Source organism: Podarcis liolepis, assembly GCF_965112155.1.
Source record: "Podarcis liolepis genome assembly, chromosome: 1".
NCBI lineage: Eukaryota > Metazoa > Chordata > Lepidosauria > Squamata > Lacertidae > Podarcis > Podarcis liolepis.
The window spans coordinates 109,570,722-109,589,689 of NC_139554.1; the positions used below are offsets into that span (position 1 = coordinate 109,570,722).

The 18,968-nt window shown below is 44.1% G+C and overlaps 1 protein-coding gene across 1 annotated transcript in view; it reads left to right on the forward strand.

Moving 5' to 3' along the window:
• XIRP2 (xin actin binding repeat containing 2) overlaps window positions 1–18,968 on the forward strand; it is an 80,284-nt gene that overhangs the window by 24,338 nt on the left and 36,978 nt on the right. The window contains exon 3 of the mRNA XM_083495718.1: window positions 9,683–9,808. Within this exon, the coding sequence (XP_083351844.1) occupies window positions 9,683–9,808 (126 nt within the window). The remainder of the gene's footprint in view (window positions 1–9,682; window positions 9,809–18,968) is intronic.

Here is an 18,968-nt window from a genome sequence, read left to right on the forward strand (position 1 = left end):
ATGTATAGTGGATGCACCTCTTTTGGAGTTAGGGACCTGGTAGTCATATTTGAAAGGCGGTAAGAACTGACCCTGTCCTCAACTGGAAGTCCAAGGAAAGTGTCTGATTGTGGGCCCTACTGAGGGATAACAAAAATGATTAGAAGCTAAACTCTTGGGGTTTGCTCTGAAGGTGTAACTAATTCCTGGAGAGCTCAGGAAAATAAATTGCTCACTGCAAAGATAATAACGTGGGTCAGAGGGATCGCCGCTGTGCTCCCACTTGGGTGCCTGCTTTCTGCTCAGAAGTGCTGACGTCAGCTCTCCCAATGGAAGCTTCTGCTCACGGATTAATCTTTGCTTAGCTGCATATGAGAATTCACGTCCAAGGCATAATAAAATGAGCCTGGACTCCTGTTTGCTTTTGCGATGTTTGGCAAATCCTAAAGTCAAGGAAACAAAAGTCAACCAGATATATCAGAATAATCTCGTTTCATGATGCAAAGGGAGCCATCCCAAATTAAGGATATCTTTTAAAAGTGTGTGTGAAGTAAATCCATAGCAGTGTGTATGATGGATTTTTAACCTTCAGAAAGGAGTCCAACTTTTTTTTATGGAACGCCGAATGGAACATAAAAAGCCCTTTACTCTCCCTATGTAAGTGAATGTCTGCTATTCACTCGTGTGAAGATAAATGAAGCTCTGCGCTTGTAGACATCTTTCAGATGGAGCTGAAAATTGCCTCCCAACCCTTCAGCCTCCAGTAACAGTTTGGATGGAGGGGGCATATTGCATATCCAACTGGGAAAAAGCCGGGTCTGTATCTATATGGTAGAGCATAAGACTCTTACTCTCAGGGTATGCTACATTGAACTCCTTGGAGAAAAAAGTGGAATATAAATTCAGTAAATAAAATACATGCATACATAACCCAAGCTAATATACAGGGTGAGTCCTTTAAAAGAGGCCCCATGGATACAGAGTACACCTGTTCCACAGGGCCTCTTTTAAAAGACTCACCCTGTACAATAGGTTGGATTCAATGTCACACTGCCACACATGTTGTCAGCACATGCATTCCTGCTTGCTCAATGGAACAATCTCTCCTCTCCTCCATATGTAAGCAGTTCTACTTACTTAATTACACACACACACACAGCCAATTCAGTGGGGAGGGAAGAAGGGGGAAGTCCTTGTATGGGCTGGCCATAATGAGACCAGTTAGTTGAATTTGGCCCAATGGGTTGTATTCAACCAAGTCCTGCTCAGAAAAGACCCACTGAAATTAATGAACCTAAGTTAGTAATGTATATTAAATTCAGTGGGTCTACTCTGAGTAGGACTATCATTGTTTACCACCCAATGAATTGTATGGTACTGCTCATATTTAGAGCAGACTAATTGAAATCAATGGATGGGACTGATTTTGGTCATTGGTTTCAGTGGGTTTACTCTGATTAGAATTTTTTTAGCTACATTCCAGCATTAATGGTACTTTATGACTGCTGTGTAGCATCTTTAAAATTACCTAGGGTTAAATATAAGGTATGACAGATAAAAATTTGTACTGTGTACATCATACTGCTGGCCAATTTCTCTTCTTCCTGCTGCTGAAGGCATAAAATCTGTTCGAATTGGCTTAGTCAACAGAGAAATGAGATCTGTTTACACTCTTGTCACTTGATAAACCAGTTAAAGGAGTAGGAATAGCTGCAGATTCCCATGGTGGCGGCAGCTTAGTATTGTTGTAGGAGTTGTTGTTGCTTGAAATGACTGCAGTGCAGCCACAGCTGCCTCCTGTTGTAAGAAAAGCAACAGGAATGTTAAAAGATCATTGAAATAATTAGTGAATTGTAATGAAGATGGATTCTCTAATCCCAGGAAATATGGAACCAGCAGAAGGCTTGATGCCTGCAGTCATATCCATGGTTCTATAAAATTGGCTGCTTTACATAGGGTAATACACCATTACCAGAGTGTTACAGATGCCCTTGTTTTGTCCATATCCTCCATGTTGCATAATACCACTACTACTACTAATAATAATAATAATTTTATTATTCATATCATACCCATCTGACTGGGTTGCTTCAGCCTCTCTTGGTGGCTTCCAACACTCATAAAAACATAAAAAATAATTGCACATAAAAAAGCTTTCCTATACAGAGCTGCCTTCAGATGCCTTCTAAAAGTTATATAGTTACTCATCTCCTTGACATTTGATGGGAAGGCGTTCCACAGGGTGGATGCCACTACCGAGAAGGCCCTCTGCCTGGTTCCCTGGAGCTTCACTTCTCACATTGAGGGGGCCACCAGAAGGCCTTCAGTGCTGGATCTCAGTGTCTGGGCAGAAGGATGGAGGTGGAGACGCTCCTTCAGGTATACAGGGCTGAGGCCATTTAGGGTATACCCATTCCATCTCACCTGCATGTGAAAACCTGTGTCAACGCACAAGATGCAGCTATGCTCACAGTTAGGGACACCCCTGTTGTGGTGGGGAAAGGTCACCTCTCTTAGACCCCATGCTTTGTGGGGAGGGGGCCACACCTGACACTGGCAGCTACAGCTGGCAGCCCTGCTGCCTGACTAGCTCTGCCACCACCTATCAACCCAGAGAGGCTTTCCAACTTCTCCCTTCCCAGAGCAAATAAGGGAGGGATGGGGTGGAGGGTCTCAATGCTGCCACTAAAGAAATAGCGAAAGGAAAAATGCAAGGGAATTCTCTCACGCACCTGAACCACACAGGATTGAACTTCCGATGCACAGAGACATCATTCCTGCTTTCTACAGATTTTGGCCACAACAGTTGCCAATTCAGCTGCATCTGTTCCTGTTCCACACCTGATGTCACATATGACATCAGATTTGGGGCAGATGGGCGTGGTTTCTGGGCCAAATGAGGAGGTCTGGTGAAAAGCTCTCCATCCCTGCTACACACACTTAGCAGGGAACAAGTCCCATTGAACTCAGAAGCACTTAATATTGAGTAGTCATGCGCTGGAATGCACTGTTATAGTTGTTTTATACATAGAGGGTAACTTGAAACAGAGATGGGGCAAATTTTAATTCATGAGGCTGTAAGTTCATGGCACAATACTTATTTTTGAGGCTGTTTTGCTTTCGGTGTGTTTCTGGGTAAGGAGGAATGAGCAATAAAATATTAAAGGTCCCGTTCCTTGCTAACAGTGAGTGATCACTTAAATTTTCGCAAACAAAATCTGTCTTCTTTGATATATTAAAAACACGCCCATACGGCAGTTTGGGTAATATGCAAATTTAATATGAAAATCGGTTGGTTGTTTAAAAGTCAAGCAATTAAGGAACTACAAATCTTCTTTTGACAGCCCCATTTAATAGTGCCAGAATACAAGTATCAAAATAAAAGTTCCACGTATAATACTTAGAGCTTGGCATTACTAAGTGCCTCAGAGGAAGTACCCAGGTAATGTGGAGACTTTAAAGGTATTGCCTAATCTACTTCTTGCTGTTTAGTTGGTGGGAGCACAATTCAAAGTGTTGGTGCTGACCTTTAAAGCCCTAAACGGCCTTGTCCAGTATATCTGAAGGAGTGTCTCCACCTCCATCATTCTGCCCAGACACTGAGGTCCAGCGCCGAGGGCCTTCTGGCGGTTCCCTCGCTGCGAGAAGCCACGTTACAGGGAACCAGGCAGAGGGCCTTCTTGGTAGTGGCGCCCACCCTGTGGAATGCCCTCCCACCAGATGTCAAAGGGAAAAATAACTACCAAACTTTTAGAAGACATCTGAAGGCAGCCCTGTTTAGGGAAGCTTTTAATGTTTAATTGGTTATTGTATTTTAGTGTTTTGTTGGAAGCTGCCCCGAGTGGCTGGGGAAACCCAGTCAGATGGGTGGGGTATAAATATATTATTATTATTATTATTATTATTATTATTATTATTGGTCCCCAAACTCTACAGCAGGGGAACATGTGGACCTCCAGATTTTTCTGGATTCCAAGTCCTATCATCCCTGAGCATGGGTCATACTGGCTGTCAGAAGCACCAACCTGCACAGAAGATTGGGGGGGGGGCTGATGACACATATGTGACGTCAGGATGCCAGGAAGAGCTAGGGACCAGAGCCAAACACAGTGGCAGTGTGGCTTCAATGGCCAGCAGCTCCTCCCCTCTTGTGCTTGGCCTTCTCCTCCTGCTGTTGCCGCCACCGGCCAGGAGCTGCTTCCCCCGTCTTTCTGTTATGCAGCAGCAACAGCAGGAGAAGGAACCATGAGCCGCTGAAGTTGTGCCGCACCTTGCTGGGTTCCACGGCTGGCCGCCTCTTCCTCCTCCTGTCGCTGCCACCAACCAGGGACTGCTTCCTCCCTCTTTCCCCTCTGGGGCAGGAGGAAGAAGAGCCAGCCACTGAAGCCACGCCACGCTTGCCTCCGCACTCGGCCTTCTCCACTCCCTGATCATTGTGGGTGGGGAGAGAGAGCAGGTCCCTAGGAATTGGTGCCTAGGAATTGGAGTTGAACAACATCTGATGGGCCACATGCTCCCCATCCCTGATAGTGATGTATGACCAACAGGTGTCCATTGGGCATGATGAAGCAGCAGTAGCAAATGCCTTGCAGTTCTTTAGACCAGCACAGCTGGAAACGGCTTGCTCCTTTTGCATAGCACTGCAATATGTAGCTGAGAAGGCTGGTGAATGAAGTGTACTTTTGTGTGTTGTGCAGGATACTATGGGTCATTTGCGTATTGTGTCGTGATGCCTCTACTCTGCCCTAAGCATGCACACAGTCCAGTACACAGGAGCCACAGGAACAGGACTTGCCACTGGGAGGGGGTTGCCAATTCCTGCCACTCACAAAGGAATATAGGAAGTGCCTTATGCTGAAACAAACCTTTGGTCCATCTAGCTCAGTATTGTCCACACTGACTGGCAGCAGCTTTCTGGGATTTCAGAGCAATGAGCATTTCCAGCCTTACCTACCTGTAGAGATATTAGGGATTGAACCTGGAAATTTCTGCATGCAGCGCAAATGCTCTACCACTGAGCTACTGTCCTTCCTATCTGAAGAACAGGCCTCATACATTTAATTAGACAAAACATATTCTCTCTCATTCATATATATATGTGTGTGTGTGTGTGTGTGTGTGTGTGTGTGTGTGTGTATGTATGTATATATTTCTCTGAGTGCCTTCACACAATGCAGTATTCAAATGTAACTTGTGTTTTTCATTTGTTCGAAAATAGTGAAATTACTGTAATCAACCATCCTACAATTGCTTCTCATTGCCTTCTAACACCTCAAACAATCATCCAACAAAGGGCCATTGTATATTATTATTATTATTATTATTATTATTATTATTATTACTATTATTACCTTTTCTACCTATCATATGACAACTGTTGCATTCGAGCTGCTTGGTTGATTGACATTTCACTTTTGGTCAGAGAAAATGTGTGTTGCAAGGAGATTTTGCTTGTTTGTTTTTGTGCTGGAGAGAGAAAGAGATACACTGCTTCCATAATTAAAATAGAGAATTTAATGGAAACCTGTAATCTCTCTCCAAATCCAAGAACTGTATTATGAACTCTACACACCTTTGCATTGTAAATTTACTGACTATTGAATGTTTTGTGCCATTTAAGGACTCAATACGTAGCTAAACTTAACACTGAAATTAGAGCTACTTTCTCCCAAACAGGATGTCTGAACAGACAGTAGATATTTGCTAGTGGCCTTTTATATAAGTAACATTCATCGGAGAGCTTAAAGAGTGTCAGACTAAAATTGCCCACCACAAATCATTGAAAATTCACTGGCTTGCGCTAGGCATGCATGAAATGGCCGCTTGCTAATATAACTGGCTGTTCACATTTGCTCTGCCAAAACATAGATCTTCAAACGTAACTTCATGTCTTTTGCATCCTTTGGAAACCGGTGCTGTTTTGTTAGGACATGCCTAGTTGCTCCTCAGATATATGTACTAGCTACCCAAAATGACTTGGACATTTCAAGAAAATTACATTCCCCACTGACTTGCTAGCTGCTATAGTGTTTTGGGGTTGTTGTTATTGTTGTGAAGAAATATGTCAGATCCTGGCAGCTTTGGCTATTTAGTGCCCTGGTGTGAAATTGCCATTTCAAAACAGAGGACCCCAAATTTAAATGTAAGGTGTGACACCTCAACTTCCCCTTGATATAGTCCAAAATGCTTGCCATTCGGCAGGAACCAGGAGGGAGCCGTCTTTGTTGGGAAAATAAGGTCCATGTGAATTTTGTGCAAGGCAACAGAGGTGTGTGTGGAAGAAGGAGCAGCACAGCCCCCAAGCGTGTGTCTGGGGTTGACACACAAGGTCATAAACAGGGTTTGATTTTTAACAAACTGTGCAGGACAAGAACTTCCATGCCTTTTGTTAATGTGGAAAATCTTAATGGAAAGCTCTGCGCACTAAACTGAGAACAGTTTCCCACCAAACTAGGGGATGAAGTTGCCAGTTCCTTATCAGGAGAGTGTTTTTAAAGACTTTTTGGTGGTTTAAAAAGACATTTTAAAAATACCATACCTGGTTTATTAGAGTTCACTTCTCTTTCGATAGACAAGACGTGACTCTTTTTGCTAGAGGTAGCCTTTCCCAAGGTCACTGCTTCCACTATCTCCTAGTTTGCAACAAAGTGTTCAGTTAAACAGGCAGAGTGCTATATTCTAATGAGGTCCAGTCAGCAAGGTAATTTGTCACAAAGCAGTGGTGTCCAATCCCCCTGCCACGATGTTGCTGCTTCCCATCTGTCTTTGGATGGCCCTAATGCCCTGCAAACCACAATAACGAAAGTTACTTGTACCACTAGGTTAGATAGAACATGACGCAGAATTTTTGCTTGATTTGTTTGGGAGGGGAAGGACGCCTTGCTAGGATTTTTAGTTTAAGTTCTTTACTTTTTGACACTATACCCTTCTTCATATCTCTTTGCCATGGTCTCCTTGCCCCTCGCTTCCCTTGAACGTGATGTTCTTGGCCCTTCGGTGGGTTTCTTATTCTTCCCATGCCGTTTCCAGCCCTGATACAGAGAAAAGCGTGTCTTTTTGTGCTTCCATAATAGTCTGCAAAAGGTGAGATCCAGATGGGAGGCAGCAACTCCCCCTTCTTGCTGTGGGGGAGATGAGTGAGATTCTTTTTTGTAACAACATTACCTAGGAAGTCAACTCCTTGTGACATGTAAATCGTTGTGAATAAAGGTGAAGATCAAGATGGTGCCCCTCTCCATTCCACGTACTGAAACCAACTGGACTTCTAGTTTAATTTTCCCTTCACCACACCAGAGGATGGCAGGATGGCTTGAAGGTTCAAGGCATGTTGTGTAGCATATTCAACTGTTTCTTCCAATACTTCATTGCTGCTGCCTGCCCCCACCCAAGTTTCTGCTTCCTGAGGCAGCTTCTTCACTTTACCTAATGGTAGAGATGGTTCTGATATCAGTGGGCAAATATACCATTTAAAAAGTATCCCATTGCTGCCACTTCTTCTTCTTCTTCTTCTTCTTCTTCTTCTTCTTCTTCTTCTTCTTCTTCTTCTTCTTCTTCTTCTTCTTTGTGGATGTTAGTGGCAAAATAGCATGTGTTTTTTTGTTTTTGTTTTTAAAAAATCAATATGTTTTTGAAGCTATTTTGGGAGGCAGTTTCTTAGCCTTGGAGTTATGAAGTCTCTGAGTGAATTCATACCTGTCCAAAACATGTTTGTTTGGGTGTTGTTGTGGTTTTTTTAAATCCCACAAACTTGCACAATGCACTCTGGCAATATATCCCCTTGCATTCCTGGAAAACAAAGTGCGCATTGGAGATTTGCAAAGTGTGTGCTCATCTGTTTCTCACAGCTTTAATATATAAGAACGCTGGAAGCAAATGTGCAGATTTGTCAAGCTGGCACCCAAAGAATGAAATATATGCGTCACCCACTCACACTTGGATATTAGAGAACAACACAGTGATGTATAAGAAACAAATGGGATCTCTATACTTAGGGGCAAACAACATGTTATACAGAAATGCACGCAATGCAGCTGCAGCAAATTTTATCAGAGAAGCCATGAGTAGGGTGAGGGTCCTTTACCATTTCCGATGGGTCATCTTCCTACTCAAGATCTGCCTTCCCCCCTCACATCTGGTATACACATGTGGATCTTGGGGATAGTTTGGAGGAAAGGGGAAATGGCCAGTAGAAAAAATGGAGAAAGGATGAGGCACCTCCTGGTCACCTGAGGCTTCTAGATCAGTGTTTCCGGCTCTTGTTGGACTACAACTCCCATCGTCCCTAGCTAGCAGGACCAGTGGTCAGGGATGATGAGAATTGTAGTCCCAAAAAATAGCTGGCTGTGCAAGTTTGGGAAACACACTTCTAGATTCAAACAGGCTGCTTTTCTTTAGAAAGAGCAGTCATTGTCAGTGTGTCATGTGCATTTGTGCATGATGTATATAGCTTGCCCCAGGCCAAACATGCACGTGCATGACCCAAACTCCAGGCAGAGCTTTGGATCTGGGTTATTACCCTAAAGCAGAAATGAGGAACCTGTGGCTCCCCAGATGGTTTTGAAGCACAGCTCTTGTTTTTCCTGACCATTGGCCATGGTGACTGTGGTTGGGGGGAGTTGGGGTTCACAGTTTCCCACCCCTGTCCTAAAATTACCTGCTGGTTCACACTCCCTTCCTGCCTCCTGCTTCCTCCTCTTACATGGTAAAAATAAAAGGATCCTATTAGCACTGAGGAAAACAAAGGAAGATAGATAGGTAATGGGCAGATCCTAAGTGGTGGTGATTAGTCATCATTGTGGTTGTCAGGAGCCAGTGGCTTCCAGATGCATTGTGGATCCGCCACTGTTTTAAAAGTCTCGCTGGAATCCCAGTTTCCAAGTTGTCATTGAGCCTCGGCTTTTCTAACTTACTTTGTGGCTCTCTCTGGGTCAGTGTCTGAAAGGCAGTTCTTTCCAAACACAGAGTGCAGCGTGCATTATTGTGCTAATCCATCTGCATTATGGAAGGGGCCTCTGAGACTTTGCATGTTGGTTTTGAAAAGAGATTAATTCGTAGCTGTGTAACGGCAGAATCTCTTCGTTGTCTCTGAACACCTGACAGTGTAAAGTAGTTAATGGTACTGAAGAAGCTCTGGATTAGGGGATTCTGAAATCTGCTTATTGTTAGTATGGCTTTAATCTTTTAAATCAATGAGGTAATAATACCACAGCAAGCTTCTCTAAGTAGGAATCTTCATAATGTACAACCCATTCATATTTTAAGGATTTTGATGACAGCCTCCTAATAGGTTTGCTTTCTAACTTTGGCATGGCTTATTAAGAAATGTATGCGAATGAGCTGCTGTTCGGGATACAAGGAACAAGTGTCAAAAGGCATTTTCTGCATAAAAAAACAACAACATCATCATCATCATTGCATAATAATTCGCATCTTACACTTTGTGCACTTCTAATATTTTAAAACTCCTTTTTTAAAAAACTGACTTTTTAGAAAAACAAAACAAAAACAATCCTACAAAATGCAGAAGCGTCATTTGGAAGCACAGGCAGAATAGCAACTATGGTTAAGTAAGATGGTGGTTGAGAGACAGCGACTGGTTCAATTCACCCGGCAAGCTTCATGGCTGGGTGAGGATATGAACCCTCCTCTCATGTATCCTAATCAAACGCTCTAACCACTATACCACCCTTATTTGTCCCATCAGGCTCTCGAAGAAACAGAGGCTTGTAGGATACCTGGAGGCTTGGCAAGTGTGAAGAACCAATTTGAAAAAGCAGAAACGACCACATCGCAGAGTGCTCAGTACCAATACCAGCAGAAATCTGTACAGGTAAGAAGTAGTTGAATTAGCAATGGTGCTTGTGTGGAGGGTAGTCCTAGTTTTAAGCAACAGCAAGATGTATTGACCTTGTAAGCCACCTTCATATAAATCAGGGTGTATGCTTACAGATGACTTTTATGGGCGGTTTTTTGTTTTTGTTTCAAATGTGTGATAGCCCATTCATATTTACAGGACTCAGCTATACAGCTGCAAATAAAACGTTTTAAGTGTGTTTTAAGTGCAATACACAATGTGACACTAGATGGCGATGGCGAGCTTATGGGAAATTCAATGTATTTTTTAAAAAAACGCTTTTTGGAAAAAGCATTCCTAGAACTTTTTTTATATGTGTATAGATTGCAACTAAAGACTGTCATCACTAAGAACAGGGCTTACTGAATCTTTTCATCATGTTACCATAACCCAAACTTGGTCTTTTGCAGTTCATATTTTGTTAAACATATATGATCTTGGCCAAATCTGGTGGTTTACGTAAGTGCTTTCGATCTTCCTGACAGTGTTGCTGGCGTTGCTTGTGTAACGGATATTGTTATTGACAGTACGGCTACTGTTATTTATTGCCCATCATCAAGTATCCCATCATATACCCACCCCACCCCCACCAGGCGCATTGTAATTCATCTGTCTTGTGGCAGCATCACATTAATTTTGACATGTCCCTTTCTTCTTTCCCTTTTTTTTAAATTTAATGAGACTTGTGCATGCAGCTGAACACTGTAATCTGCTTCACTATTTTATGTTTTAAATGTTTACTCAATCCTCAAATCTCAATTGTGTTGTTGGTCCTAACTGGGCTTTTTCCTTGGGGGTGAGGGTTGATACTGAGAAGTGTCACATGTCTGGATGGCTTTATTTTAAGCCTTCAAGCACTGTGATCATGTCTCTTGGCCTTACAGTTACTTGGTGGGACTGTGAAGTGTGACTCAAACCAAAATTGATAAGGCGGGATCCACCACCCAGTATTGTATAGGTAATGTTTCTGCTTCTATTCATAAGGCCCGCCCTCTAGTCCTCCTCCTCTCAGCTTGTTGATGATACTTTTTGCCTCAGGATACAGATTTCTACCCAACATTGATTGTGCAGATTACTGAGCCATCCATTGATAGGATTTCCTCAAGTACCTCTGAGGGAAGCTGAGATAATCGTTCTTACTTTTTAAAATAATCTGCCTACATATTTATTGCCTGCTACTACTGCTATTATTTAAAGGTAAAGGTACCCCCTGACCGTTTGGTCCAGTTGTGGACAACTCTGGGATTGCACGCTCATCTCGCTTTACCGGCCGAGGGAGCCGGTGTTTGTCCACAGACAGCTTCCAGGTCATGTGGCCAGCATGACTAAGCCGCTTCTGGCGAAACCAGAGCAGCGCACGGAAACGCCGTTTACATTCCCACCAGAGAATGTAACCTATTTATCTACTTGCACTTTGACGCGCTTTCGAACTGCTAGGTGGGCAGGAGCTGGGACAGAGTAATGTGTCCCTCCTACTATTATTTAGTATTTAATAAATTTGTATTCCACCCTTCATTTGTAGATCTCAGAGCAGTTCACAGCATAAAAATACAGCATAAAAAGTTCACAGCATAAAAAAAGATAGAAGCACAAAATATTTTATTTTATTTTATTATTTATTTATATTGTATGCCGTCCTATACCTGTAGGTCTCAGGACTGTTCACAACAAAAACTAATATAACAGAGTTATATAGGTAGAGAGACAGGATAAGAAATATAACAATTATTGTTAATGGCTACCATCATCACTTCAAGGCAATATACATTTCAGCATATCAGATTGGATGGTAACTCCAAAACAATGTCAGTGAACAGAGTACCATTAGTATAATGGTCTGGGTTTGACAACATTGTCATGAAGTTTGTGATTGATTGATTGATTTACAATGTATCCTTAAATATTGCTAGTTCTTGCATAAAACTCTGCATACTCATATGGTTGGCGAATAAGCAAACATTACAGAGCTTGCATTAAAGTTTGATGACTGTGAAATTCTCCAGCTTGCAAGAGGGCTGGCCCATGGCATTTTGTTGACTGAACAACAGAACAGCTTCCCCAAACCTATCCCTATGCACATAAGGAACCCAAGCTGGCTAAGTTGTTTTCAAAGAAAACCCCACAAGTCCCTTTCTCTGGGAGCAAAAATGCAATAAACATACATTAAACAATTAACAGTTTGCTGCTCTCTAATGACACTCAAAACCAACTGCCTGAGGCAGCCCCTTCACTCTGCCTAATGATAGCGCCGGCCCTGCATCGCCATCTGAAAGAGGATGAGACATGGGAATGTTCACTTGGCTTTAAACAAAAAAAGTAATATGAGCTGCTTCCCTGATTGGCCATTTTCCTGGATGCACATGAATATTGGTAATTTTCAATGTTCTGTTTTACAAGGTTACCGTAAGGTAAAGGTAAAGAACCCCTGGATGGTTAAGTCCAGTCAAAGGTGACTATAGGGTTGTGGTGCTCATCTAACTTTCAGGACGAGTGAGCCGGCGTTTGTCCACAGACAGCTTTCCGAGTCATGTGACTAGCATGACTAAACCACTTCTGGCACAACAGAAGCCAGAGTGCATGGAAATGCCATTTACCTTCCTGCCACAGCGGCGCTGATTTATCTACTTGCACTGGTATGCTTTTGAACTGCTAGGTTGGCAGAAGCTGGGCCAGCCAAGAAGAAGAATAATTTGGATTTGATATCCCACTTTATCACTACCCGAAGGAGTCTCAAAGCGGCTAACATTCTCCTTTCCCTTCCTCCCCCACAACAAACACTCTGTGAGGTGAGTGGGGCTGAGAGACTTCGAAGAAGTGTGACTAGCCCAAGGCCACCCAGCAGCTGCATGTGGAGAAGCGGAGACGCGAACCCGGTTCCCCAGATTACGAATCTACCGCTCTTAACCACTACACCACACTGGCTCACCAATGTGAGCTCACCCCATCACAGGGACTTGAACTGCTGACCTTCTGAATCGGCAAGCCCAAGAGGCTCAGTGGTTTAGACCACAGCGTCACCCGCGTCCCTGTGGTGGTTACTGTATCTGAAGGTAAAACAAACAAATGAATGAAGTGCCAGTCAAAACTCATATTGTAGAACAGTGATCCAAACACACCTCTGTTCTATGGCCCCCAAACATATGAAAATGTGAACCACGTCTTTGGGGTTATAATTCATTATAAACTATCTGTGAGTGTTTTGCATATATTTTTCTTGGAGCTGCGCTAAGCTGTTCTCTTTGGGAAAGAGTTTGCTGTTTTCTTTGTGTTAAATTTAATCAGCTTCTCTAAATAGATCAAAAATGGCACAGAGGAACCCAGATGCTACACAAAGCCATATAAACGCAGCTTCCAAATGTTGGTTTAGATAAGAGGTTTATGTATTTTATTACTTCATTATCATATATCATGGAAAAAAACTGTTGCAGCCAAGTTAATGATTTTTGGAATATGTAAGGGATGGTATAATGAAACTCATTGCACTATCTATGTGCTGTTCATTTTGAGAAATAGTAACGGCTTGATAAACAGCCACATTTACTCTAATGCTCAGCGCTCATCTATGAAATAACAAAATGATGTTAGCCTAAAACTCTGCTGAACCAATAAATAAAATTCCATGGTCCCGAGGTGCTTTAAATCAAGGTCATTCATACACAAGGTCACTGTCAATTATGTCATCCAGCTTTTACAGTCCACAGTGAGACAGCTAGCTGCCTTTGGGTATCAACGTGAGCAGGTTTTATTTACATAAAATGAGAACTCTGTATCCGAAGGCAGGATTTTTCTCCAGTTGTGAATATGGAAAGAATTAAAAGCATCACCAGAAAATGTTTTGAGTCTAATGCTGGAGGTACATGTCAATGAAATCATGGGTTTTCACATGGAGAATTGCGATTGAATCCTTTCACACAATCTGTATTAGGAAATGTTTCATCCCTAGAGAAATGTCATATCGTGTTTGTCCGTGCCTGGGTTTGTGTGCCTGGTTTCAAATAAAGGTTAAGGTTCTTGGTTCTTCTTCCCAGAGAAGTCCATTAGGATGAAGCAGCCTGAAATTACTCAGAGTAGCCTGGAATCTTGACTAGGACTGGGCAGAGGCAACAGCTTCTCAAGTTGATTGAGGGGCCTGATGCAACGTCCTAATGTTGTCACAAGGAGCCATGGGACAGAGCCAAATGCCCTCTGAACATTGAGGGAGACCGACCCTCTTAAAAAAATCAGGGGAGCCAAAACAGCCTCAGCCCCTAGGAGCTGACATGTATGGACCAGGGACTGAGTATACCATAGTAAAGGTAAAGGTAAGGGTACCCCTGCCCGTACGGGCCAGTCGTGTCCGACTCTAGGGTTGTGCGCCCATCTCACTTAAGAGGCCGGGGGCCAGCGCTGTCCGGAGACACATCCGGGTCACGTGGCCAGCGTGACAAAGCTGCTCTGGCGAGCCAGCACCAGCGCAGCACACGGAAACGCCGTTTACCTTCCCGCTAGAAAGCGCTACCTATTTATCTACTTGCACTTAGGGGTGCTTTCGAACTGCTAGGTGGGCAGGAGCTAGGACCGAACGGCGGGAGCTCACCCCGCCGCGGGGATTCGAACCTCCGACCATGCAATCGGCAAGCCCTAGGCACTGAGGTTTTAGCCACAGCGCCACCCGCGTCCCGCGAGTATACCATAATGTATAGTAAATGTATGTGAGAGAGTTTCTGTGTGTGCATGTGGTTGTACTGTAAACAAATCCATTTTGCATCTAGGCTGCTTTGCTTTTAAACTGTGGGTAAAACCCAATGTTGTGTGAGGGGGCTACTGCTTGTACAACAGGACTTCCTCTTCCTCTTGGGATGTTCCTTGGTTAGAGATCCAAAGGGGAGGAGGGGAAGGGGAAGTCCATTCCACTCATGCATTGACAGCTGGCTATCAGCCTGTGAATTTTAAAATTAGCCATTGACAATACTTCACTATGCTTCCTTAAATTGAGGCAGGGCTTGTTAGGTTGTGGGCGAACATATCAGACGACACAGTGATTCTTCCAAAGCAGCTCTTTATTTGTAAGCTGGAACAGAACTGAACTGAGGTGCTCAGTCAGCCTGCTTATATAGAGCTCCAGAACAACGTAACTGTTGCAACTTTCTAAAACTATCCAATCACTGAACATCACTTTCGATCCTTCATTTGCATAACTATCTACAGTATGCCCCTGCTGGCCCAGGGTGAGAACTTCAGTACGTAACAGGGCTGGTGTTGCAAACTCTTCTGGAAGAGGCTGTGTTATGACATCAACACATTCTGCATTTTCTCTCTCTCCTCCAGCAGGCAGCCATTGTTCCCTGCACAGGTGCAGGGAAACACATGTCTTGATAATGTGACAACCTGGATATGTCATCAGTGCAGCTTCCAGATGACCCTTCATCATGATTTCTTTGCAGTAGTATTAGACAAAGTTGGCTATTTAATGAGCATTCGCTCTCAAGGCTTGATCATTGCAATGTGCTCCATACGGGCCTACCCTTTTGCTTTGTCTGGTGCCCAGTGCTGCTGCTGATAATAATAATAATAATAATAATAATAATAATAATAATAATAATAATTTATTATTTATACCCCGCCCATTTGGCTGGGCCTCCCCAGCCACTCTGGGCGGCTTCCATAAAAACCAAAAATACAGTAAAATATCACACGTTAAAAACTTCCCTGAACAGGGCTGCCTTAAGATGTCTTCTGAATGTCAGGTAGTTGTTTATCGCTTTGACATCTGCTGGAAGGGCGTTCCACAGGGCAGGCGCCACTACCGAGAAGGCCCTCTGTCTGGTTCCCTGTAGCTTTGCTTCTCGCAATGAGGGAACCACCAGAAGGCCCTTGGCGCTGGACCTCAGCGTCCGGGCAGAATGATGGGGGTGGACACGCTCCTTCAGGTATACTGGACCGAGGCCGTTTAGGGCTTTAAAGGTCAGCACCAACACTTTGAATTGTGCTTGGAAACGTACTGGGAGCCAATGTAGGTCTTTCAAGACCGGTGTTATATGGTCTCGGCGGCTGCCCCCAGTCACCAGTCTAGCTGCCGCATTCTGGATTAGTTGTAGTTTCCGAGTCACCTTCAAAGGTAGCCCCACGTAGAGTGCATTGCAGTAGTCCAAGCGGGAGATAACCAGAGCATGCACCACTCTGGCGAGACAGTCCGCAGGCAGATAGGGTCTCAGCCTACGTACCAGATGGAGCTGGTAAACAGCTGCCCTGGACACAGATTTGACCTGTGCCTCCATGGACAGCTGTGAGTCCAAAATGACTCCCAGGCTGCGCACCTGGTCCTTCAGGGGCACAGTTACCCCATTCAAGACCAGGGAATCCTCCACACCTGCCCGCCTCCTGTCCCCCAAAAACAGTACTTCTGTCTTGTCAGGATTCAACCTCAATCTGTTAGCCGCCATCCATCCTCCAACCGCCTCCAGACACTCACGCAGGACCTTCACCGCCTTCACTGGTTGTGATTTAAAAGAGAGGTAGAGCTGGGTATCATCCGCATACTGATGAACACCCAGCCCAAACCTCCTGATGATCTCTCCCAGCGGCTGCATGTAAATGTTGAAAAGCATGGGGGAGAGGACAGAACCCTGAGGCACCCCACAAGTGAGAGCCCAGGGGTCTGAACACTCATCCCCCCCACCACTTTCTGAACACGGCCCAGGAGGAAGGAGCGGAACCACTGTATAACAGTGCCCCCAGCTCCCAGCCCCTCAAGACGGTCCAGAAGGATGCTATGGTCGATGGTATCAAACGCCGCTGAGAGATCCAGCAGAACTAGGAAACAGCTCTCACCTTTGTCCCTAGCCCGCCGGAGATCATCAACCAGTGCGACCAAGGCAGTTTCAGTCCCATGATGAGGCCTGAATCCCGACTGGAAGGGATCCAAATGGTCCGCTTCTTCCAGGCGTGCCTGGAGTTGTTCGGCAACCGCTCACTCAATCACCTTGCCCAGGAATGGAAGATTTGAGACTGGGCGATAGTTGGCCATCGTGGCTGCATCTAAAGATGGTTTTTTAAGGAGCGGTTTAATAACCGCCTCTTTCAGCGGGTCTGGGAAGGCTCCCTCACAGAGGGAGGCATTCACCACCCCACGAAGCCCATCGCCCATTCCTTCCCGGCTAGCTTTTATAAGCCAGGATGGGCAAGGATCCAGGAGACAGGTGGTTGGTTTCACTCGTCCAAGCAGCCTGTCCACATCCTCAGAGGTAACAGATTGGAATTGATCCCACTCAACAGCTGAGACTAGATTGTTGATGGGAACATGTCAGCACATAACACTGGTACAGTGGTGCCTCGCAAGACGAAAAGAATCCATTCTGTGATTCTCTTCGTCTAGCGGTTTTTTCGTCTTGCGAAGCAAGCCCATTGACGGATTAGCGGATTAGCGCTATTAGCACTAGTAGTGGCTTTTAGTGGCTTATTGGATCAGCTGATAAGCGGCTTAGCGGCTTAGAAAAAGGGGGAGGGGGGAAACGCAGGAACTCGCAAGACATTTTCGTCTTGCGAAGCAAGCCCATAGGAGATTCGTTTTGCGAAGCACCTCCAAAACGGAAAACTCTTTCGTCTAGCGAGTTTTCCGTCTTGCGAGGCATTCGTCTTGCGGGGCACCACTGTACTTATTATACTTATTATACCATATTATACTGGACCAGGTTCGGGGTTCTTGTCTTAATGTACAAGGCCCTTGGGTGCAGGATACCTTCAGCGCCTCCTGATGCCTTATATCTCTGCCCAACCACTGTGATCTTTGAAAGGAATCTCAGTTAGCCCCCCTCTTCCCCATGGTTCAGATACATGGCTTGTAACTACCAGAAGCTATGCATTCAGTATGGGGGGGGAATCCTATAGAACCCCCTTCCAGTTGAGATTAGGTAGGCATCCTCTCTGGTAAACTTCAGGTGCTTGAAAAAGACTTTCCTATTTTGGCAGGAATTAAAGGTAGTTTTCTGTTTCTAGGATAGATTTTAAGTGTCCTTATCCTAGAGGGTTATTTTGTTTAAATATTTTACGTGCACCACATAGAAATTCTGTGTTTTAAGTGAGCAATGTGGTGCTCTGCAGATATTGCTGAACTTCAACTACCATCATTCCTGGCTATTAACCAAGCTGGCTGGTACTACAGGGAGCAGGAGTACAACAACAACAACAGATGGAGGGCACCATGTTAGCTAACCCTCCATTACAGGAAAGCAAATTTAGGTGAAACTTGAGGGAGAAAAAAGCCAAATAATTAAAGGTGTGAAACACAAAAGGCCTATATTTAATAGATTTGCATATGCAATTTCCTCAGACCATCTCATATCTACAGTCAGAAATTCTGCCAGCTATGGTGATACAATGAACCATTCTGACAGCTCTCTGTGGCACGGTACATTTCATTGGTGCAAGTTTAACATGCCTCAGCAGAAAAACCAGGAGTGAGTTATAGAGGTCAGCCAAAACAAGCGTAAATAAAGCCTTTTAGAGTGTGTTAAAAGTGTTTTTATTGATACTGGGCTTTATCTTCAGGTACTTTATGCCATGTTAGCAGTTCCCTGATCTCTCCAGGCTGGTCAGAAGTAGCTGTTCCCTTCCATGTAGTTAATAATTACTTCCCATGTTACTTTTTAACTGGGAATGGGGGGGGGGATTTGATCCAGTTTTCATTTAAAGGCAAACTTGCTTAATTCACACTTAACAATATGCAAATCAAAACACAGCCAACTCTCAAAATTTGCACTTCTCCGAAGGTAACTTCTCCAGCCAAGTGATGTGTATGAGAACACTATGTTGTACATGTCATGATGTAGCATTAGTCCCAAAGAGCACTATATTGTACATGTCATGATGTAGCATTAGTCCCAAAGAGCAGTCTGTTCCGAGAATGGAGCCTGAGCAGCTACACTGTGGAAAGCCATTTCTGTTGTTTTAAAAAAGAAATGAACAAACTGAGAGCACCTTGAATTTGAAGTCAACGATGAAAATTCTTAACAATTTGTCCATTCCCCAAAGATTAATCCAATCATCAGAGGACATTCTCCTCAAAATGTATGAAAATGACTGGGCCAAATACTTCAGCCAAGGACTAGATGTGAGTGGAGATGGGAGGTGGGAGAGAACCTGGCAGGTTCCCCACAAT